This window comes from Moschus berezovskii, chromosome 6 (assembly GCF_049115385.1).
Source record: "Moschus berezovskii isolate FMDL1 chromosome 6, NW_MosBer_1.0, whole genome shotgun sequence".
NCBI classification, from domain to species: domain Eukaryota; kingdom Metazoa; phylum Chordata; class Mammalia; order Artiodactyla; family Moschidae; genus Moschus; species Moschus berezovskii.
This window is the reverse complement of record NC_142465.1, coordinates 38,168,342-38,189,605: the sequence shown is the minus strand read 5'-3', so window position 1 is coordinate 38,189,605 and position 21,264 is coordinate 38,168,342. Positions and strand designations below refer to the sequence as shown.

Genomic DNA, 21,264 nt, shown 5'->3' with positions numbered 1-21,264 from the left:
AGCAAGTTATTTTATTTCTCTGAGCTTCCACGTTCTTATTGGTACACTGCATTTCTAAATTTCCTTATTTGCAAAAGAATACATTGCATGATAGTGTAAGGATTGTTATAGGATATGTGTAATATATAATCACAACTGGCACTCAAGAAATGGCAGTTATTCTTAATAATTATGCAGAAAAGGCGAAAGAAGCCAACGGGTCCAACAATAAGAAATATCACTACATGGTAAATGACACTTGGATGGTAGTGAGGAAGTATTTGGGTTGAAGAGTTGATCGCTGAGAACATTTAAGGAAGAGAATAAGTTGGGGGGGTGCTGGAACTTCTGAGTGTATGTAAATGAGGGCAGCCCAATCCTACCCCCATTACGCATTGTATCAGAATGCAGAGATTATCAGAAAGGATTGCTGCAGAGATGCCTGGTTAGCTCACAAAATGTTTTGACCCCGCCCTCCCAAGTGCAGCATGCTCTGTGTTCTAGTAAGTAGTCCCCACATATTTCACTTTTCTCCCGGCCTTTTAGGAGGCCTCTACTCCAAACAAAGCACACACAAACTCCCAAGCTGAAAAGCTTTCTGATAGGGATCCACATAAGCTGGCAGTAACATGGACGAACCTAGAGATAATCCTACCAAGGGAAGTAAGTCAGGCAGAGAAAGATCAATTCCATGTGATATCACTTATGTGTGGAATCTAAAAATATGACACAAGTGAACTTATCTATGAGATGCAAACAGACTCACCAGACACAGAGAACAGACTTGTGGTTGTCAATGAGAAGGGGTGGGGGAAAGAAGGACTGGGAGCTTGGGGTTAGCAAGGGCAAACTACTATATACAGAATGGATAAACAAGGTCCTACTGTATAGCCTAGGGAACTATCAACATACTCAATATCAATAAACTCAATCTATCCTATTATAAACCATACTAGAAGACAATATGAAAAAGAATGTATACACATGTAAAACTGAATCACTCTGTTATACACCAGAAACTAACACAATATATAAATCAACTACACTCCAATAAATTAAAAAAAAGTAAAATCAGGTTAGATAATGCCCCAAATCATTAAAAAAAAATATATATATATATATATTTATGTTTAGTCCTACTCTTGTAACTTAAGAAACACAGGACCCAAGGGTTGGAAGGACTTGTGGTCACAGCTGAGGGTGACAGCTGCCAGGCCAGCATTCTTCCTATCTGCCCCCTACCTCCCCTCATTCACAGTATCTCTTCATTTCTCTCTGTTTCATGTACTATTTCTCTAGTTTCTCACAGAGGCATTTAGCTCTATGTTATTATTACTTAAAATCCACGTTACAAATGATGCTTGTAATGACATATTTGTCGTTTTTAACGTGGGAACGTTGGCAAACGCGACTTTGACCATTTCTTGATTAAAATGTGGGTGAAGCCAGATGACTGTAGTGCACACTCAGATATGGTGTGCAGCTCAATTCCAACAGTTGGTCTAATTCATAATCAAAAAGCTTTTGAAAAGTTAGGGCTGGTTGGGGTCCAATGTATTTATACATTTTTATTAGACTCAATTGAAAGATTCGAAAGGATGAATAAATTCCTTTCCTATTTGCTTCATCTGCTATTGCAGACTATGCCCAACAGATGTCACATATGAAATTCAAATTACATCTTCAAATGGAGCATAACTTTAGTAATGAATAATTCAAGAGAATAACTGAAAAACCAGAATAATATTTTAGACACATTTCTTTCATTGGAGAGAAAGTGGAAAAATACTCACCTATTTATCTGACCATTTTCTACTTCAGTGAAATCATTGGAATCATTGCTAATGTTATCATCTTCGGGCACTGTCATGTTTTGCAACTCAGTTAATTCGAGTCCACTTTTGAAATGCATCATGTTTAGAAACTACCTGTCGTCAAAAAATGGGTCCAAATTCTCTTTTTCTGAGTGTATTTACAAACAGGTAGCAACAAAAATATAAGGTTGACACTCCTAAAATACAACACAAAGAAAAATAATTAAACACACAAATACCACTGATTAAAAATAAACTTACACACAAATAATTAATTTACTGATAACACAATTTTTACATTTTGTTATTCAATGTATTAAAGCAATCTTGGTACATCAAATTATAGAGACTGTAAATTTTATGTCTTTCATAAATCTCCCTACATTTTTAACTGTAAAATGAGTCATGTCCCATAATCTTTATGTTCACGATTATAGAAACACCATGTCATCTTTAGGCAATAGAGATGTCCTTTTATGAAGCAGTAAGTTTAAAAGGAAAGCGATTCAGTTGTTTTAATGTGTCAGACCACAGGGCACACACATAGCTGGGTACAGACTGAACAGACACAAAAGCACCTCTGATTTAGCAATCTCAGTTTAATAAAAATGCAAATCCTTAATAAATGGCATCATGCAGGATCAACTGCCCAACCTGGAGGTCAAGCAGCAAAGGACAAATCTGTGTTTTGAAATTTAGCAAACAGTTTATCCATCAACTGCAAGAGATTAAATCAATCTCTTCAATGAAATCACTCCATGTCAGGGAATTAGGGAATTAAAAACTCATACTCTGGGGATTTAGGTTAATCCACCTGAAACTATATTTCCTCACAGAAATGAAAGACTTTCCGAGTTCACATTTTCCCCTACATGGATGATTGTGATTTAAATTTCAAAGGGGTCACCATTAATATATAAGAGTTTCAGGCTTCCCAGGTGGCTCAGTGGTAAAGAATCCACCTGCCAATACAGAAGATACAGAGGATGAGAGTTCCATGCCTCAGTTGGGAAGATCCCCTGGAGGAGGAAATGGCAGCTCACTCCAGTATTCTTGCCTGGGCAATTCCATGGACAGAGGAGCCTGGCAGGTTATAGTCCATAGGGTCACAAAGATTAAGACATAAAGAGTCAGACACAAGTCAGGCTTAGCAACTGAGCACTGTCACTACAGAGTTTCAGACACACGGCATCACAAATCAAAAAGCAGATGGCCACAGAGGTGTGGTACTGTGATTTAGCATAAAGTGAAAGTCACTCAGTCATATCTGACTCGATAGTCCATGGGGTCACAAAGAGTCAGACATGACTGAGTGACTTTCACTTTATGACTTTCACTTTCCCTTCTCCAGGGGATCTTCCCAACCCAGGGATTGAACTCAGGTCTCCCACATTGCAGGCGGATTCTTTACCAGCTGAAACACAAGGGAAGCCCAAGAATACTGGAGTGGGTATCCTATCCCTTCTCCAGCAGATCTTCCCAACCCAGGAATCGAACCAGGGTCTCCTACATTGCAGATGGATTCTTTACCAACTGAGCTATCAGGGAAGCCCCAATTTGTTATAAAGAATACATATTTGGTCTTCGTTCTTACTTCTGGCTCACAGCTCACCAAACCCTTAGAGCTCAGATAGTTAAGAATCTGCCTGTAATGAGGGAGACCCAGGTTCGATCCCTGGGTCGGGAAGATCTCCTGGAAAAGTGAATGGCAACCCACTCCAGTATTCTTACCTGGAGAATTCCATGGACAGAGGAGCCTGGCGGGCTACACCCCATGAGGTTGCAGAGTTGGCCGTGACTGAGCGACTTACACACACTGTTCAGTTCAGTTCAGTCGTGTCCGACTCTCCGCGACCCCATGAATCACAGCACTCCAGGCCCCCCTGTCAGTTCAGTAAGAGTGATTAAATGTCTTTTCTTATGATAATGAGACAAGTCTGGGGAAGCACCTAAGGATTGGGGCTGGTTGCCAGTGGAGTCAAACATTTGATTAGAGGACTGGAATTTTCAGTCCCATCCATGGTTTCCGGGGAGAGGGGAGAACTTGAATCAATCACTCACGGTCAGTGAGTTCATCAATGATGCCTATGTAATGAAGCCATGAAAAAAAATTAATAAAGGAGGTTCAAAGAGTATCCATACTAGGGACCCAGAACTCCCCCAAATCCTGGACCCCACATTCCACAAGGACAGAAGCTCTTTTGTTGAGGACCTCACCACTGTACCTCTACATTTGGCTGTTGGTCTGTATGTATCCTTTCGGGCTTCCCTGGTGGCTCAGCTGGTAAAGAATCTGCCTGCAATGTGGGGGACCTGGGTTCGATCCCTGGGTTGAGAAGATCGCCTGGAGAAGGGAAAGGCTACTCACTCCAGTATTCTGGCTACTCACTCCAGTATACAGTCCATGGGTCCCAAAGAGTCAGACACCACTGAGTGACTTTCACTTTCACATCACTTGTATCTTTTGATATCCTTTGTAATAAATGGGTAACCAAGTGAGTAAACAGGTTTTCCTGAGTTCTGTGAGCTGTTCTGGAAGATTAATGGAACCCAATGAGGAAGTCATGAAAACCTCTGATTTATGGCCAGTCAGTCAGGAGCATAGGTAATAACTCAGTCTTGTGATGGCGTCTGAAGTAGAGGGCAGTCTCATGGGATGGAGACCCTGACCTGTAGAATCTCATTCTATCTACTGGTAGATAATGTCAGAATTGGGTCGACAATTATCGGTATGGGGAAGCCTACACACACACACACACCCACGCACATGCACATATTGGTACTGGGTCCAGGAATCCTTTCAAGAGGGAAATGCAACTTCCAAAGTCAGGCCTGTAAAGGTATGGGAGCCTCACTTGGATAATCTCAGTGAGGTGATGGGGACCAAGGGATGAAGCAGAATGTCATGAGAATTTTTTTTCACCTCCAATGGTAAACCCCCTTGGATGATGTTTTGATATTTTGTCTGTAACCTAGTTAAGAGTGAAAACTTCAGTGTGCTCATGTAAGCATCCTACAATACCCAGGAAGTATTTTGCTAACTGATAATATTTTCTGGACCCTCAGAAAGTACCCTGGGAATGATAATTCTTCAAGAATTTCTTTCTTCTCTTCCCAACAGCTAGGTCACACGTTACTCCTTTTCATTCACACATTTAGAACGAGACTTCCCTGGTTCCAGGATCTTTTAAAGCTTCCACAAGATAAATACTGTCTAATACCTCAGGTTCCAGAAGGCTCACCCTTTCTGCAGAGCAGGGCCTCTTCTGGAAACCAGGAAGCAGGGACAAGAGACCAAAGCCCCTTGAACTCCTGATCTAAAGCCAACCTGGCAGCTCGGATTCTTCCAGCCAGGGTGGCAGTGCTGGAGCTTGGGCCATGACTAATTGCTTTTTGTGCCTTCACACAGCAGCAATGTCTACAACCTGTCTTTTCTTTGCAAAAGTTGAAGTGCATTAAAAAGGCTAAAGCCCCAGTCACCTTTCAGCCCCCTCTAAAGAAAGCCACACAAGTGGACCGGACTGTGACATTCCTAGGAGTCTTGCCACCTGGCTCTCACCTTAATGACTCCCTCAGAGGCTATTGAAGTGATCCTGCAGGGCTTCTAGAAAGTTCACTCAGTGGATGGCATTTCCAATCTGGGCTAAGGAGTCCTTTTCTCTCCATAAACTTGTAGGAAACAGGGTAGTAGACAAAAAATTTCTAAGGAGAGGAAAAGGTGACTAACAACAGATTTGGGTCTACTGTTTGTATTCAAACTTTTATATTAATATACATGTGTGTATACAAATATATACTATGTACACACACACGCGTGCAATGGACAAAAGAGGAAAAGAATAGATGAAGTTCTGGCCATTAAAATTATGTCAGTATTAGGCAAATGCCAGTACTAAGTTAATCACATAGGATACGTTTATTTTTGTCTTAAAGAGAAATTTATTTTTTCACAGTTCCAGAAGTCCAAAATCAGGTGCTGCCAAGTTTTGTCTCTTCTGAGGCCTCTCTCCTTGCCTTACAGATAGATGTCTTCTCGCTCTGTCCACACGTGGTTTTTTGTCAGTCTCTGTTTTGTCTATGTTGTAATCTCCTTTTTTTTTTAGAATAAATTTTTATTGTTGTGAAATAGCCTATCTGAAATCTAGCTTATTCTTGAAGACAAAAACTGGAAAAATGCGGAAAAGTAACAAAATTAGGGACATTTGTCACTAAAAAAGTTAAGGCCACACTTAGAAAACACTACCCATTCAATTTATCGTATATTTATTGAGTGCTAGGTGATGAAAGGATTTTAAAAGCCTGAAAAGGTCAAATTCAGGGATCTGAGGCAGTTTCACAGAAAAGTCACATTTGAACCGGCTCTTGAAAAAGGAAAAAAAAAAGGTTCTCGTTCTAAAGCTAATATATACCCATTGCAGAATCTTTAGAACAAACATTGTACAAGAAACCCAACACCCAAAATGGGCCACTGTTAAGGTTTAACGTGCTTCTTCCTCCCTTCTTTTCTCCTTTTTCTTTTCCTTTCTTTCTTCCTTTTTAGCTCTCTTTTATTAACTTTGGTATTTTAGAGTTTTTAGTCTATTGTTTTTCATGTAATACTACATAGTACACATTTGAAGAAGACATGTTTTTAAAAAATGTTAGTTCCATATTAATAAATAACATAAGTATAGGAAAATTAGAAAATACAAGCTTGCAAATGAAGGAAAAAACAAATAAAAAGAAAAAAATCACCTGTTATCTCAGCAAGCAGAGATGATCACTGTATATATATATTGAAGTATCAGCTTCAGGGGTTTTTCTATGCACATAGATATAGTGCCTGGCACACAGGAGACACTTATAAGTATCTGTTAAATGAAAGGAATGAGTACAGATTTTTAAAAAATATGTATACATTTACAAAAATGGAAATCATACCAAAGAGTTTTTAAGACGTATTTTTTCACTTAACAAGATATAGTTTCCCATCCCGAGTTATGCCCGTAACACAGTTCTACATCATTACTGAAAATGCTCCTTCACTGCTTGACTGTGCCATAGAGTGACATCCAGCCTGCTACTGCTGGCCAGTCGCAATGCCTGGTGGACAGGAGACAAGAGGTGGAGACAGGCCCGAAGCTGAGACTTCTCAATGAAGGGGAACAGGGACAATGACAAGGAAACAGGAAGTGCAGGTCAAGTTTAAGAAACAAAAGAATTACAGTTTCACTGAAGGACAGAAGTAATTGTCAGACTGTACAGTTAATTATAAGATTGAATGAGATCATCACATGAAGATCTTGATGCTAACCCAACTACAATGACTATCCCCCAGCATCTATAACAGGTTACAAATGACAGTTTACTAAGCACAGAACATTTCTGATCCTTCACTACAAAATTCAGAGATAGTCTTAAGAAGCAGTATTATCTTGGTATGCTTATTGGTACATTTTACTAATAGTACCCATGTAAAAAACATAAACTTCTCTACTCTTCGTGGTGATACATATCAAAGAAGAGGATATACAGAGAATTTAACATTGCTTACAGGTTTCCTTGGTAGCTTAGCTGGTAAAGAATCTGCCTGCAATGCAGGAAATCTTGCTTCGATTCCTGGGTCAGGAAGATCCCCTAGAAAAGGGATAGGCTACCCACTCCAGTATTCTTGGGCTTCCCTGGTGGCTCAGCTGGTAAAGAATACACCTGCAATGTGGGAGACCTGGGTTCGATCCCTGGATTAGGAAGATTCCCTGGAGAAGGGCACGGCAACCCACTCCAGGATTCTTGCCTGGGGAATGCCCATGGACAGAGGAGCCTGGCAGGCTGCAGTCCATGGGGTCGCAAAAAGTTGGACATGACTGAGGACTAAGCACATAGAGCCTATTGAAACAAGCAAGACCTTTTCGTATAAAGTAACAATAATAAAATACTTGCATGATAGAGACCAAACTGTGCAGTAAAACAAAGAATAAGTCCAGAAAGATTTCAGAGAAATACATATGTTCACAAGGGAAGGAAAGAAGAAAGGAAGGAAGGGGGAAGGAAGGAAGCTGGAGTCTGGAGAAATCAGGTAAGATTTTACAAAGAGTCAGGATATGAACTATGCCTAAAAGTAGGATTTAGACTGGAGCAGGGAAGGCACTCCTTGCACTAGAAACAGCACAGGCAAAGACATGGTGGCCAAGAGTGCACAGAACACCTATTCAGATGAATCTAGCTGCAGCAGAGAGATCAAAGAACACATTCTTGAGTAGGAAGAGGTTATACTAGTTTGGTAAAAGCTGGTTAAAAATTGCAGAGAGGAAACCAAACCAAAAAATATACTATAAACATTGTCCAAAATTACTTTGGGGGATAATTAAGCAAAACTACATTTCAGTTCAGTTCAGTTCAGTCCCTCAATCGTGTTCAACTCTTTGCGACCCCATGAATCATAGCACACCAGGCCTCCCTGTCCATCACCAACTCCCGGAGTTCACTCAAACTCATGTCCATCGAGTCGGTGATGCCATCCAGCTATCTCATTCTCTGTCATCCCCTTCTCCTCCGGCCCTCAATCCCTCCCAGAATCAGAGTCTTTTCCAGTGAGTCAACTCGTCGCATGAGGTGGCCAAAGTATTGGAGTGTCAGCTTTAGCATCAGTCCTTCCAAACTAACAGAAAGCAAAATTGGTGGAATCTAAATCCTCTCTAGAAGCGTAACTGCAAATGAATGTGGGAAATGTAGTTTTCAATTTTTCATCCTCTGCAGAACTGGACTAGAAAGTGGGAACAAATACTGACCGGGCCAATCCGTCACAAAGTGTCTTAGCAACTTAAATTGTATTTTTGTTTATTAATCCCCCAAATTGGGAAGAAAGTTATGGCCAACCTAGACAGCACATTAAAAAGCAGAGACATTACTTTGCCAACAAAGGTCCATGTAGGCAAGGCTATGGTTTTTCCAGTGGTCATGTAAGGATATGAGAGTTGGACCATAAAGAAAGCTGAGGACCCAAGTATCGATGCTTTTGAACTGAGGTGTTGGAGAAGACTCTTGAGAGTCCCTTGGACTGCAAGGAGATCCAACCAGTCCATCCTAAAGGAGATCAGTCCTGGGTGTTCATTGGAAGGACCGATGTTGAAGCTGAAACTTCAATACTTTGGCCACCTGATACAAAGAACTGACTCATTTGAAAAGACCCTGATGTTGGGAAAGATTGAAGCCAGGAGGAGAAGGGGACGACAGAGGATGAGATGACTGGATGGCATCACTGACTCAATAAACATGAGCTTGAATAAACTCTGGGAGTTGGTGATGGACAGGAAAGCCTGGCGTGCTGCAGTCCATGGGGTCGCAAAAAGTCGGACACTACTGAGCAACTGAACTGATCTGAACTAATCCCCCAATCTATTGATTAGCAAGGTGGGATTTCCAGGTGGCTTAAACAATAAAGATTTTGCCTATAAATGTGGGAGATCCAGGCTCAATCCCTAGGTCAGGAAGATTCCCCAGAGTAGGAAGTGGCAACCCACTCCAGTATTCTTGCTTGGGAAATGCCATGGACAGAGGCACCTGGCAGACTACAGCCTATAGGGTCACAAAGAATTGGACACAACTAGCACTCATGCAATAGAAAGCAAAGTGGTGGGGACCAGGCACCCATTTGCTGGTACAGTTTTAGCAGGTGCTGTAGACACCTCTGCAGCCAACAACTGTGGTGGTGAATTCCTGACCATCAGATTTGGCCTCAGTGATGTGTTCTTGGAGGATGCAGTTCAAACAGTGAGAAGCTGGCTTCCTGATGGAGGCATAAGAGAAGACCTTTAGGCGAGCTGAGTGGTGATACTCTGTGTTTATTCCTGGAGACTGAGCCCAAAGCCTGGTCTGCCATCTTTTCTAGCAATTTTTACAGGTTTTAACTCCCTGTATTCGATCCCTTTTGCTTAACATACAAGAGATCTCTGTTTATATATCAGTCAGTTAAACCCTTACTGATATTCTTAATTTTATTTTTTTCAATCTCTGAAATTTTTATTATGAGAACTTTTAAAGACATATAAACGTGAACATAACATAATAATGAACCCCCATGTACCAACTTCAATAATGATCATTCAGGCCAGTCTTGTTGAAGTTTTACTCCCAGCATCACCTAGAATTATTTTACAAAACATCCCAGATATCATCTGTAAATACTTCAATACATATTTCTAAAAAGTCGGATCCATTTTTGAAACAATACCACCATATCACAATCACATCTAAAACATAACAAGAATCCCTAAATGACACTAAACAGCCAGTCATGCATGTGTGCTAAGTCACTTCAGTCATGTCCGAAGGCTCATGACTCCTTTGTTCATGGGATTCTCCAGGCAAGAATACTCAAGTGGGTTGCCATGCCTTCCTCCAGGGGATCTTCCCTGACTCAGGGATCAAACCTGAGTCTTACATCTCCTGCATTGGCAGGCAGGTTCTTTACCACTAGCACCACCTGGGAAGCCAAATATCCAGTCAGGTACACTTAACTTCAAAACTGCTATGAATGACTATTGGTGATTAAGAAGAATAAGATTACACCTCTCCTAGTTCAACCCCTGGGAATGAATTATGACAGCTAGGTCAGTGGTTTTGAGAATGTGTTAGGTAGAAGGCCAGTTATGGTTCTGTCTTCCTAACAACTCTTCCCACGGCATCTCTTCCCACAACCAACTGAGTCTATTTACACACTGGGGGTCCCTGGCTCACCGGACTCTCAGATGGTAATAATATGATCTATGAGCTGCTTCACTATATTTCAAAAGGCCTAAAACAGGCTAAACAGGTTAATTAAAATGTCATGAGTCCTTCCTTTTGGCAAGATTGCCTTAACTTGGTGTGATAATCCTAGATTCTGACTGGCAATGTTATATATATCTTAGAGTAACAAAAGTGAGAAGTGAATTAATATAATTCAAGTTATAGTCAAAACTCTCTAAACAGTAAGCTTAAGATCCAGCTGTTGCACTGCATATAAATTATACTTCAACTAAAACAAAAACTTAGAGTGGATACAAACTTTGAAAACCCAGGATCTTTGGGAGGTGGGGAATGACCTTCGGTAGTGAAAGGCTGGGATCCAGTAAGCAGTCTCAGAAGAGAAGGCGTTTACTCTCTTCTTACTCAAAACTCATGACTTAGCCAGTGCTCCTGGTCTCAGCTCTGCTAGGACCTGGCCTCCCACTCTCCCTTGCTGGCTGCCCCAACTTCTGTCAATCACGCTCAGTTCCATATTTGGAAAGCGCCTTTGAACAATCAGCCTGCTCCTGTCTCTACTGCGAACAATCTAAACAACTTACCCCTGTTCTCATCACTCCCTTGAACCCTGGTTCCACTGGCAAATCCTGGCTCCACCCTCAGGAGCTGTGCTGACTCTAGGCAAGTAGGTTAATACCTCTTTGCTTCAGTTTTCTCATCTGTAAGATGGAGATAAAGCAGTATCTTCCTCACAGAGTCGCTATAAAGTTTCCACAACTGGGTCCGTGCCTGCCCGGGCTCTAGTAAGCGAGGGCGACTGTCACTGCTACTATTGCTACCTCTTTCTAACCGAGGCAAGTGGCCTTTTCTCAGTTCGCAACCTTTCACCTCCCTGTGCAGGAGGGACACTTCCTGACCCCTAGCACCAGCACCTTGCTTCTCACTGCATCTGCAAGCATCACATTCTCAGAGGAACTGTTTCCAGTCTCCACTGCCAGCTCCTGTCCTACTCCCATCCTCTGTGCTCTGTGTGGGGGCGGCCCTACCCTTATCCCCCTTCCCTCCACACACTCCAAACTTTTCCTTTGTAAGTTTCAAGCCTGAAGTGTCAGTCTTCATCCCACAAGGGCGTCTTTCAGATCTCTTTTCCCCAGGCCTTTTCGTTTTACAAAACTAGAATTCCTCTAGAAATTAGGAGATAGGATCTCTGTCATACTTCCTACTTGCTGATGATCACATCACTTAACATGCTATATATTTCTTCATCTGTAAACTGAGACAGCTGGAGGGAAGAGACAATTTCTCAGGTTCCCTCCTCCTGCCCAGAAAAATTTTCACAAATTCTTTTCAGACCCCAGTTGCCTGGGAGACCTCTTCACAAGAATGTTTGTCGTGACCTCCAACTCCATGTGCCCCACTGAACATACCATCTGACCTCACACATCAGCTTTTCTATTTCTGTTCACGATAATGTTGGTTCCCCTCATCACTCAGACTTGGAACCTGGGTATCTAATCAGTCTCTGAGTCCTATCAACATTTCATACCACCCTTCCTTCCTCTTGTTTCTTCTGGCTCCACAACTGTAGCCTGGCTGGTCACTCCCCCCGCCCCCAACTGCCTACTGAGCCCAACCCACTCCATTTACAGACGCAGATTCTTCCTGAAAATCCATGTCTTGCATATTCCTCTTTTCCCCTTGCCAATCTTAAGTGTTTCTACTAGTCGAATCCCTGGAACAGCAAATTCAAAGCCAAGATTGCCCTTAACTCTTCTTTTTCCCCTTAATATTTATTTATTTATTTGGCTGTGCTGGGTCTTAGTTGCGGCACGTGGGATCTAGTTCCCTGACCAGGTTTGGAATTCAGGCCTCCTTGGGAGCGTGGAGTCTTAGCCACTGGATCATCAGGGAAGTCCCCTCTTAACTCTCTAAATTTCTCTCCCAGGATGTTCCTTCTGAACCTTTCACTCCTGCAGTGGATCTGCTTTGCAGTTTTTGGCTTTCCTCCCACTGCCCCCGACCTTGGCCCTGAACATACTTCTCAGCCACTTCCTTTCCCATTCAGCCTGTGCCCACTGAAGTACATTTCTTTCAAAAAGCCCAGCTTGCTGGCTTGTGTGGTTTTTTTTTTAAAACGATTATTTCAAGCCAAACTTCTCTGTAAGGTCTTCCTCCAATGACCAACTTGTGATTATTTACCTGTGATGACTTCTCATAGCCCTTTTGTATACTCATTGGATTATAGGAAGGGGTCTTATATGTTTTCATGATCTCCTTATGGAGTTATCCTCTTTCCTAGTTACATTCTCAACTTCTCGAGGACAGGGAGCACAGACCTCTTAGCTCCCTAATACACAGTGATAGTAAAAACATTAACAATAATGATGACTAAAATGATCATCTGCCTGCAGACAATATAGCACAATCCTCACAAACACAATTTCTCAGGAAAACAAAACAAAGATGAGAAGTTAAAAGAAGCAACATGTACAGCTGCTCCACATAGTTTTCATTAACTCTGCCACTTCATTTTACACTTGATCTGAACATGTACAAAGTATGTGATAATATATTTAAAACTGTAAAGTACTGTATTAATGAAAGGTATCTATCATTAACAACCCAGTCACTATGGCTGGAATGTTTTAAGAATTCTTGGTATGATTTCTACAAGTCCACAGAAAGGGTTATATTAAAGTAGTGGTTCTCAACTAGGGACCATTTTGGCCCCCGCCCTCAATGGACATTGGCCATGCCTGGAGACATTTTTGGCTGTCCCAAGTGAGAGGGTATTGCAGGCTTCTAGCGGAGAGAGATCAGAGGTGCTCCTAAACTTCTTACAATGCACAGGACAGCTATGCACATCAAAGATTTATCTGGCCCCAAAGGCCAGGAGCACTGTGGATGAGAAGCCCTGTGTTACAGGAAGCTCGCAGGGGAGTAAGGGCTGACCACGCCTGCGTGGGGCAGAGAGGAACAGCTCACTTCCTTGTAATTATGGACCCTCGGTCCTGTCTTGTTTACAGTATCCCAACACCTGCTCCACAAGAACTCTGTTCAGGTTCCTAGATGATGTTTTATTTTTATATTTAACAATTTCGCTTTATTAGAAAATATTTGACTAGGTAATACACGTACACAGTACACCATTCATGAAGTGCAAAAACGTCTACAGTGAAAAGAGCCTCCTTCACGGCTGTGCTGTGTGCTCAATCGTGTCAAACTCTGCGACTCCATGGACTGCAGCCCGCCAGGCTCCTCTGTCCATGGAATTTTCCAGGCAAGAATACTGGAGTGAGTTGCCATTTCCTACTCCAGAGCCCTCACTGCCTATCCCCCCAGTGTTTTCTTCTATAACTTTCACAATTTTATTTTTTACATTAAAATCTTTGACTCATCTAGATGGATTTTTCCAATGTCTCTTATCAACATGCCCAGCCTAAGATGTCTAGGAGTTAGCCTTCCCATTCAGATGTTTTGGAATTATTCTGATTTCTCAAAGAGAGAAAATACTAATAAACTTTAGAAGTTAATGAAGTTAACCTGCACCTCTGGATACAGGAGGACAGGCTGTATTGTATATTACATTTAAAAATTTAACTTTAATTAAAACAGTGGGTGTCTTTGAGCAGTGTGAATACACAAAAGTAAAAATCTTTCTCATCAACTGAAAATTAATAGATTTAAATAATTATGTTCAGAGTTCAAAAACAGCCCAAAATATATTTCCATAACCTTTGAGAAAGTCTTTCTCTGCACATGGACTTTTTGCTCTAGCAATACCTCTGATCAAGAATTACTACTGTACTAAAAACAATGAATGGCAACTTATTATTTTTTTTAAGTTCTGCTGCTACTGCTAAGTCACTTCAGTTGTGTCTGACTCTGTGTGACCCTATAGATGGCAGCCCACTAGGCTCCTCTGTCCCTGGGATTCTCCAGGCAAGAATACTGGAGTGGGTTGCATTTCCTTCTCCATTTTTAAGTTCTAGCTAACACCAAACAAAATACTCCAGGAAAAATAGAAATCATGACAAATTGAAAGCACCACATAGTGGTGCATGTAAAGAGGATCACTTATAAACTTTTAAAAATATACCTTTATTTGAAAAGAGAAAATATAATAAAACACCATAATTCATACTAAATGATGTAACAGTCTTTGAACAAGCTTTTTTTCTTTTTGGACCTTTTCTCAGGCAGAATCTGAAGTTTGAATTAACAGATGCACTCTCAAAGATCTCTCCTGGTTCTAAAATCCTCTGAATTTATGATTCTATATACTGTTTCTTAATGGATCACTTTCAGAGATAAGATGGGCTTGTAGACAAGTTTTTTGAATAGGTGACTCAGACTAGTAGTCCTCAATTCTAAGTACACATAGAAATCACCTTGGGAGCTTTGGAAAAATAACAGTGATAACATGTCCCCTAACACACACCAGTTTCTGATTCAGTTCATCTAGAATGGAATCTAAGCATGGATATTTTAGATGCTTTGAGAAGATTCTAATGTGTTGCCAATATTAAGATCTGCAGATTATAGTAAAAGCTAAAAACAAATGTAGCTGGAACCCAAGTAGGTAAGACAAACGAGCAAAGCAGATTGGGTACAAGAAACTGGAGAACATGTGTCTCATCTATTTCAGTAAAAATAAGACAGATCTTTTTATTTCTTTTCAAGAAATGCCAGAAATCAAGTTTTAAGTGAAATTCAGATACTTAAATGTTGACAGCTAATTCCAAACAATTTTAAGAGAACAAGTCCTACAAAATACACCCACAGGTTTCATTTGGTTCTATAGTCACCAACATAACAAAACCAGTTCAATAAATCAAGCCCAACTTTTCCTCTGTGTTCTGTCCTGCCATTCTCCCAACTCAAAGCCCCCTCCTCCCAAACCTCGGGCCATAAACTCTCCCTTTCCTTTTCCTTTCCATTATTCCCTTCTTTTCCATCTTGTCTTCCGTCACTCCTAAGAGATGGAAACTGAGATCCACACATTAAATCTTTATGTGGCCCTGGCTGCATCACTGACGGGCTTCTCCACCTGGGAAAACTCAAGTTATAAATTGTAACCCGAGGCTGTGACTCCATGATGTCAACAACCAGTTGGTTTCGTGAAGTCGGGGAAAAAGCCAATCAAGCTCATAACTTCATATTACCGAGAGGTTTATCAAACAAATGATATATGGAAGTCGTCATTTAATTTCTGGTTTTGTTTTGTTTTTAAATCTAAATCACTTATAAAAATTACCCCAGTATTGTTTTTAAAAAATTCCCCTGTCTGAGCTCTATGCCAGGCCAACTAAATCCGAATCTCTGGAAATGGAGTCTGGACATTGGTAGCTTTTAAAAGAATTTAGGTGAATCTGGTGTGAAGCCTGCTTTGAGAATCATTCATCTTGACCTATCTCCTAAACCTGCAGATTAGGAGAGTTTGAACTTGTTCAAGGATATTCTCAGATCTGTTCTCATTGTACCTTCACAACTCATAGACACTGTCATTAGCATTGTACAGATGAGAAAAGGAGGCATTAAATATGTTAAGTGAGTTACCCAAGGGGACTCAGTTAGTTACAGGCAAAGATACACTACAGCATTACCTGAGGCAGAGTTCCTTGACAGCAACCTGGGTGCTGGCAAAGTTTACCCAAACCATGGTGCTTTCCTATCACTGGATTCCTTTATGCTCAGTAAGTGACCCTAACACACAGGTGGTGAGCTGAAAACCAACGACTAAAATGCAATCAACTTCCAGATATAAGTTTTTCAAAAAGACTCAATTTAGGGCCAGTGTTCCAAGGCGTCCTTCTCTAAAGTCTATGGTGCTATTTGGAGTTCGCTTTCCTCTATGCACTTGCTTCTCCCACCTCCATACTACCTTTCATAGATGCACATTCGCCCAGGGACTGAAAAGTTTCAGGTCGTTTCCATTAAGACGTTTTCAGAAAAATACTTCTAAATGATTAAATATTCATTGAACATTAGAGGTAAGGGGAATTTTCCTGATCAACTTCCCCCACCTCCTCTGATAGATACCTGTGGAGCACTAACGGTGAGCCAAGCTCTTCACATCTATTATCCTCACTAACCCTTTAGGATAACTCAATAAGTACCACTATCATCACCACCGTTGAACAAATGGGGGGTGGGACTGAGGCTCAGAGATGCTGAACAACTTGCCCAAGGTGTCTAGGCTGGTAAGTTGAGACTGGGCATTTACATTTGACTCCAAGTATCTGTCCTTACTTCACCTTCCATCACCTGGACTGATGGTGCAAAATGTGAAAGATAAATATGAAAAGGCTAGGAGGTGATCAGTGAGCACTTATTTGAAGAGGAAGAAAGTGGCGTTTGGGCTAAGCCTTTTACAAATATATAGCATTTCAGCAGGCATTCCAGTTTGGAATCAGCATCGGTGTTGAGGCAGAAACTGACAGGGAGGACACAGGGTGAACTGGGAGACAGTGATGGAAAGAGGTGACGAACAGATTGGGGAAGGTCCCAGGTGCCTGACTAAGGAATTTAGACTTTAACTGTAGGCAACTGATTTTGAAAACCAGTGGTTTTTGAAAACCACTGAAGGTTTTCAAAAGAAAAATTAGTTAAAAATTAGTTTAAAAGATACAGATCCCATGGAAGTGTTGAGACCGAATTAGGGGAGCAGAGCTTGATGCCAAAGAGGCCAGCCAGAAGCCCATTATGCCTCCTTTGCTGGCTACTTCACTCTTTACCCTTCACCGTGCTTGCATCTGCTCCCCTGAGTGCTGGTTTCTTCAGGGCACCTCCATGTCGGTTTCATCATTTTTGAATCCTAATAAACTCCTTAAATTGCCCCTGTCTAAATCAAGTGATAGAGACCTGAACCTGGGCAGTGGGAATGGAGATGAAAAGACAGGTTTATGTGTCATTTGCAGGTTCCTGGTAACTGCTCAGAAATGGAGAGAAGGCAAGAGAGAAGGAGAACCAGAGCAGAGACTCCGATGCTTCAACTTAGCAGAGGAACACATAATGAGACCTAGAAAGAAAGGGATGGTCAACAGTAGCATTAAGTGGTGAACAAGATGTTTTGACTAAGATCTCAATCCAACAGGTATTTATTAAGCAGTTATTCTGTGCTGGGCATTAGGGAAACAATGGTAAGTAAGACTAACTTTGCCCTCATGCATCACCCAGAGAGAGAAAAAGACAGTCTTGCAATAATCAGGTGCCTGGTTTCTTATTCTCAGAACAAATGTACCCTCTTACAAAGACCCACCTAGAGGGTCATCTATCTCAGGCATCAGCCTTCCTCACAAGATTGATCTGGTTTTATTTGCTCACTGCAAGAACAAATCTCCAACATTCATTTATAGGTGTATTTATTGTCTGTTTCCCCCCAGGAGAAGGGACATCTCACAGAAACAGGAACTTTATCTTGTAGTTGCTAACTGCCACATAAACTCTAAGTAGGAAACACTCACTGAATATGTTTAGGGGAAAAAAAGTGAATTCACCTCATCAAGGTTAAGACCTTAAGCCAAACCAGGTGAGTTTCCTGATGTCTAAGGAACTACTAAGAACTGAATAACTCTGAGGAGTAAAGCCAATTTGAGGTTGGGGCCCAAACTGAAATCCAGGGGGCCTACTATGATCAAAGCCCTGACTTGGTTGATAGATTTCAGGAATACCCAGCCGGTGAGAGATTCGCTTAACAATGAGGCCAGCCAGACACCTAGCTCAGGTTTTATTTCCGTCGTCGTTCTGACGTCAGAAAAAGCACGAGTTGCCGCAGTTTCTTCTATCAAGGTGACAAATTACAGTCTTGTTGGGCCCTGGAGTCTGCCAACGATGAATTTATTCTCTCCTTCCCCTTATATTAAAGTCTTAAACCCACTGCAGAGATGTCAGATCCTTTACCAAATGCAAATAAATACGGTTTCCCGGCGCTCGGGTCTTTTTCAGCTCATGAAATACATCACCAGGGATTCGTCTGCGAAAGTATGTGATCCTGGTGGCAATTTGGTTTTCACCGGAGAACCAGAGCAATAAAAACCGGGTCAGACACAAAGGACTTACAATTGTAGCACCAACTTCCCAAGCTGAAGACAGCCTGGGGAAGGCACCGGCGAAACGCCGAGACGCGGTAACCACGAAATTTTTTTGCCGCCATATGTACTTGTACCTTCTAACTACAGTTGAGCCCAAACCCAGGGCTGGGCACTTCCACCGGGAAGCGGCGCCCAGGCAGCCCTGTAGCCTGGGGGTACCAGTGGGTGCTGAGGACCCTGAAGCTCCGGGAGAGGAATGACGGTGGTGGGGGCGTGCTCCGGGGCGAAGGAGCCCTTTCCTCCGGACACCCTCTCGGCGAGGTTAAAGGCCTATTGTGGTAACATTTAGGGACCCGAGGGTGATTCGGGGCTGGGGGGAAGAGGTGGAAGTGCTGGGGAGGACCCTCGACGCCCGGGCCCCGCGCAATCGGTGCCCTTTTGTTCGCCAGCTCCAGCGGCTCCCAGCTTTCAGAACGGCACTTCTCTCTTTCTCTCCTTCCTTTGGGAAAGAACCTCTTTGGGGCGGGAAAGGGCAGTGAGTCACCGCCAGCATCCCTTAATAATCCCCCTCACCCCCCATCCCCCAACCTCACAGCCCGCATCCTCTCCGTTACTGAGAGCCGGGCAGAGCTCGAGAAGGGCCGGCGAGCGTGTTCCTGTTTACTCGGGCTCCGCGGCCAGTCGCCGAGACCCAGCGGGCCGCACACTCAACGCCGGGGTCATCACATGCCTTCCTTGGGGCTCCTAAGACACAGGAAATTCCCCGCAAACGCCCAGCACTCAACCACTCCTCGGGAATGCAGTGGAGCCCTCACCTCGGCGCGCTCTCTAGACCCGCGTGGTCCCTAACCCGCGAATGATTTAACCAGATCTGGCACCACAATCTGCCACTAAGAAAACAGACCCCAAAAGTAAGCCGCAGCCCACGCAACGCTGAAACCAGGGGCTCCGCGCCTCTCTACACTGCCGCAGGCAGTCAGCAGAACCGTGGATCTGACTTTTCTCTTGGTAAAAGCAAAATCCGAACGCATCCGGCTCAGTCGCGCACTCCTTCCTTTCACGCCCGCATGCATGACTTCTGCGTTACCGCCTCCTCTCACATCTAAAACGTCCCTTTCCTCCCCACCGCTGCTCCCTCAGCTCTCCCTGGGAACGGGAAATCCTCTTACCTCGGGCAAGGAAAAAAAAAAGGGAAAAGTGGTATCCGCCCTTCCCGGATTTTCCCCCAGCCTTGCGATGTCCTTTGTGTCAAGGTCTGGCTGCCTTGGCGGATGAAAGGTGCCCTCCGTCAGCCAGGGCTGGGCGGGGAGGCTCGGCGTGGCGTGGCGGATTTCCGAGGAAGGTGAAGGGCGGCGACCTTCAGGCGGAGCGGCGTGCCGCCCCAGCCCGCGCGCTCCTGGCTCTCCTCCTCCTTTCGGGGCCGATTGCATCAGAAGCTCCCCCCACCAGCAACCCTTACTCACACGGTGCTCGCCAGCCTCGCACTCACATCCGCTCGCTCGGCCGCAGAGGGTCTCGAATCAAATCACAGTCATTCTCCTACTGGGGGACGCGTCGCCCTTGCGCATCCACGGCTCGCGATGGTCTAGCTGTTCAGGCTATTCGTCCGCGTCTCGCGCGCCGTCGCCTCCCCTCCTGCGCGTCCGCTCTTTCACCGAAGCTGCGTGTCACTGAGCGGTGCCCGTCACATGGTGTCTCTTGCCTAGGCGGCCGCCCCTGGCTGCCTCCTTGCCGCCGTCCGCCGAGGATGCGGCGACCGCGGCCGGCGGAGGTTGAGCATCGGAAAGAGAGAGGGAGCGAGGGAGGGGTTGCGCGGCGCTTGTGCGCCGGGAGCGCCGGCGGTGGCACCGGGAGCGGGGTGTGCGCGCAGCCTGGACACCTGCCCCACGCCCTCCTGGTGCCCTGCGGCGAGCCCAGAGCCCGGCTGCAGCGGTGGCCGGAGACTGGGAGCCCTCGGAGATGGAGCGGGGAGGTGGCCTGGAGGGCACGGAAGGAGGCGAGGAGGGCTGTGCGATGGGGGGCTGGGGGTGCACTGGGGGTGCGCCGCAGCCGGGCCGGGGCGCGTGAGCGAGGGGAGTTGCATTGTGGGAAGGGCGCCGCGTGAGTGGCTGGTCCGCTCACAGCCCTGCAAGCGGCGTGGGGGCCGCTGGCAGCGAGGGAGAGGCGTGGAGGCGCCCTAGGGACGGCGCGGAGGAGGCCGGGGTCGGCGGGGAGCGCGGGCTCCTCTGCAAAGCCTTTGTCCGTCACCCGCAGTGGGAGGCGCCTCCCCTCTTCCGGATCCAGCACCCGCAGTGCCGGCCAGCCCCCACCCCGAGATCTAAGCTGAGGGGCTGTGTGGAGGGGACTGGGTGGTTTTGCTGAGCTGGGGCGCGCTCTGTGCTGGGGGGAGACCCCACGTGATCGAGCCCCGGGCGTGGCGCGTCGGGGATCAGGAAGCCGCGCGCTCGAAATCGGGGGTCAGCGGGGAGCGAGGGCGCAGGATGGAGGGGTCTGGGGCCGCTGGGCCCGTGTCCCTGTCTTTTGCTCTCTCTTTGTTCCGGGCACAGCCCCTCTGAACTGACTGGGCACTTCCTTGCAGGGCAGTGTGTTTCCTTAAAATGGCGACAGGAAATCCCACCTGCGCGTCAGCCAATGAGACAGTCAGCGCCGCGCGAATTTGCGGGGTGGAAACTCGAGCCTTCTATTGACAGGAATGGTTGCTTCTCCGTGTTCCATCAAAACAGGAAGAGGAAGGT

The 21,264-nt window shown here is 44.4% G+C and overlaps 1 protein-coding gene across 4 annotated transcripts in view; it reads right to left on the bottom strand.

Annotated features, from left to right (window-relative positions):
• Window positions 1-20,805, bottom strand: part of SLC38A1 (solute carrier family 38 member 1) — a 74,181-nt gene extending 53,376 nt beyond the window's left edge. For 2 of the 4 annotated variants that reach the window (XR_008681730.2, XM_055394471.2), the window contains exons 1-3: window positions 19,699-19,970; window positions 6,528-6,643; window positions 1,773-1,990 (exon numbers count right to left, since the gene is read on the bottom strand). Coding sequence is in view for 3 of the 4 variants with exons in the window: in XM_055394471.2 (XP_055250446.2) it covers window positions 1,773-1,894 (122 nt within the window). In the remaining variant the exon portion in view is untranslated. Of the gene's footprint in view, window positions 1-1,772; window positions 1,991-4,018; window positions 4,151-6,527; window positions 6,644-19,698; window positions 19,971-19,992 lie in introns of those variants that run through there. The other 2 variants (XM_055394472.2, XM_088836962.1) reach the window with 2 other exon arrangements.
• Between the last annotated feature and the right edge of the window lie 459 nt (window positions 20,806-21,264).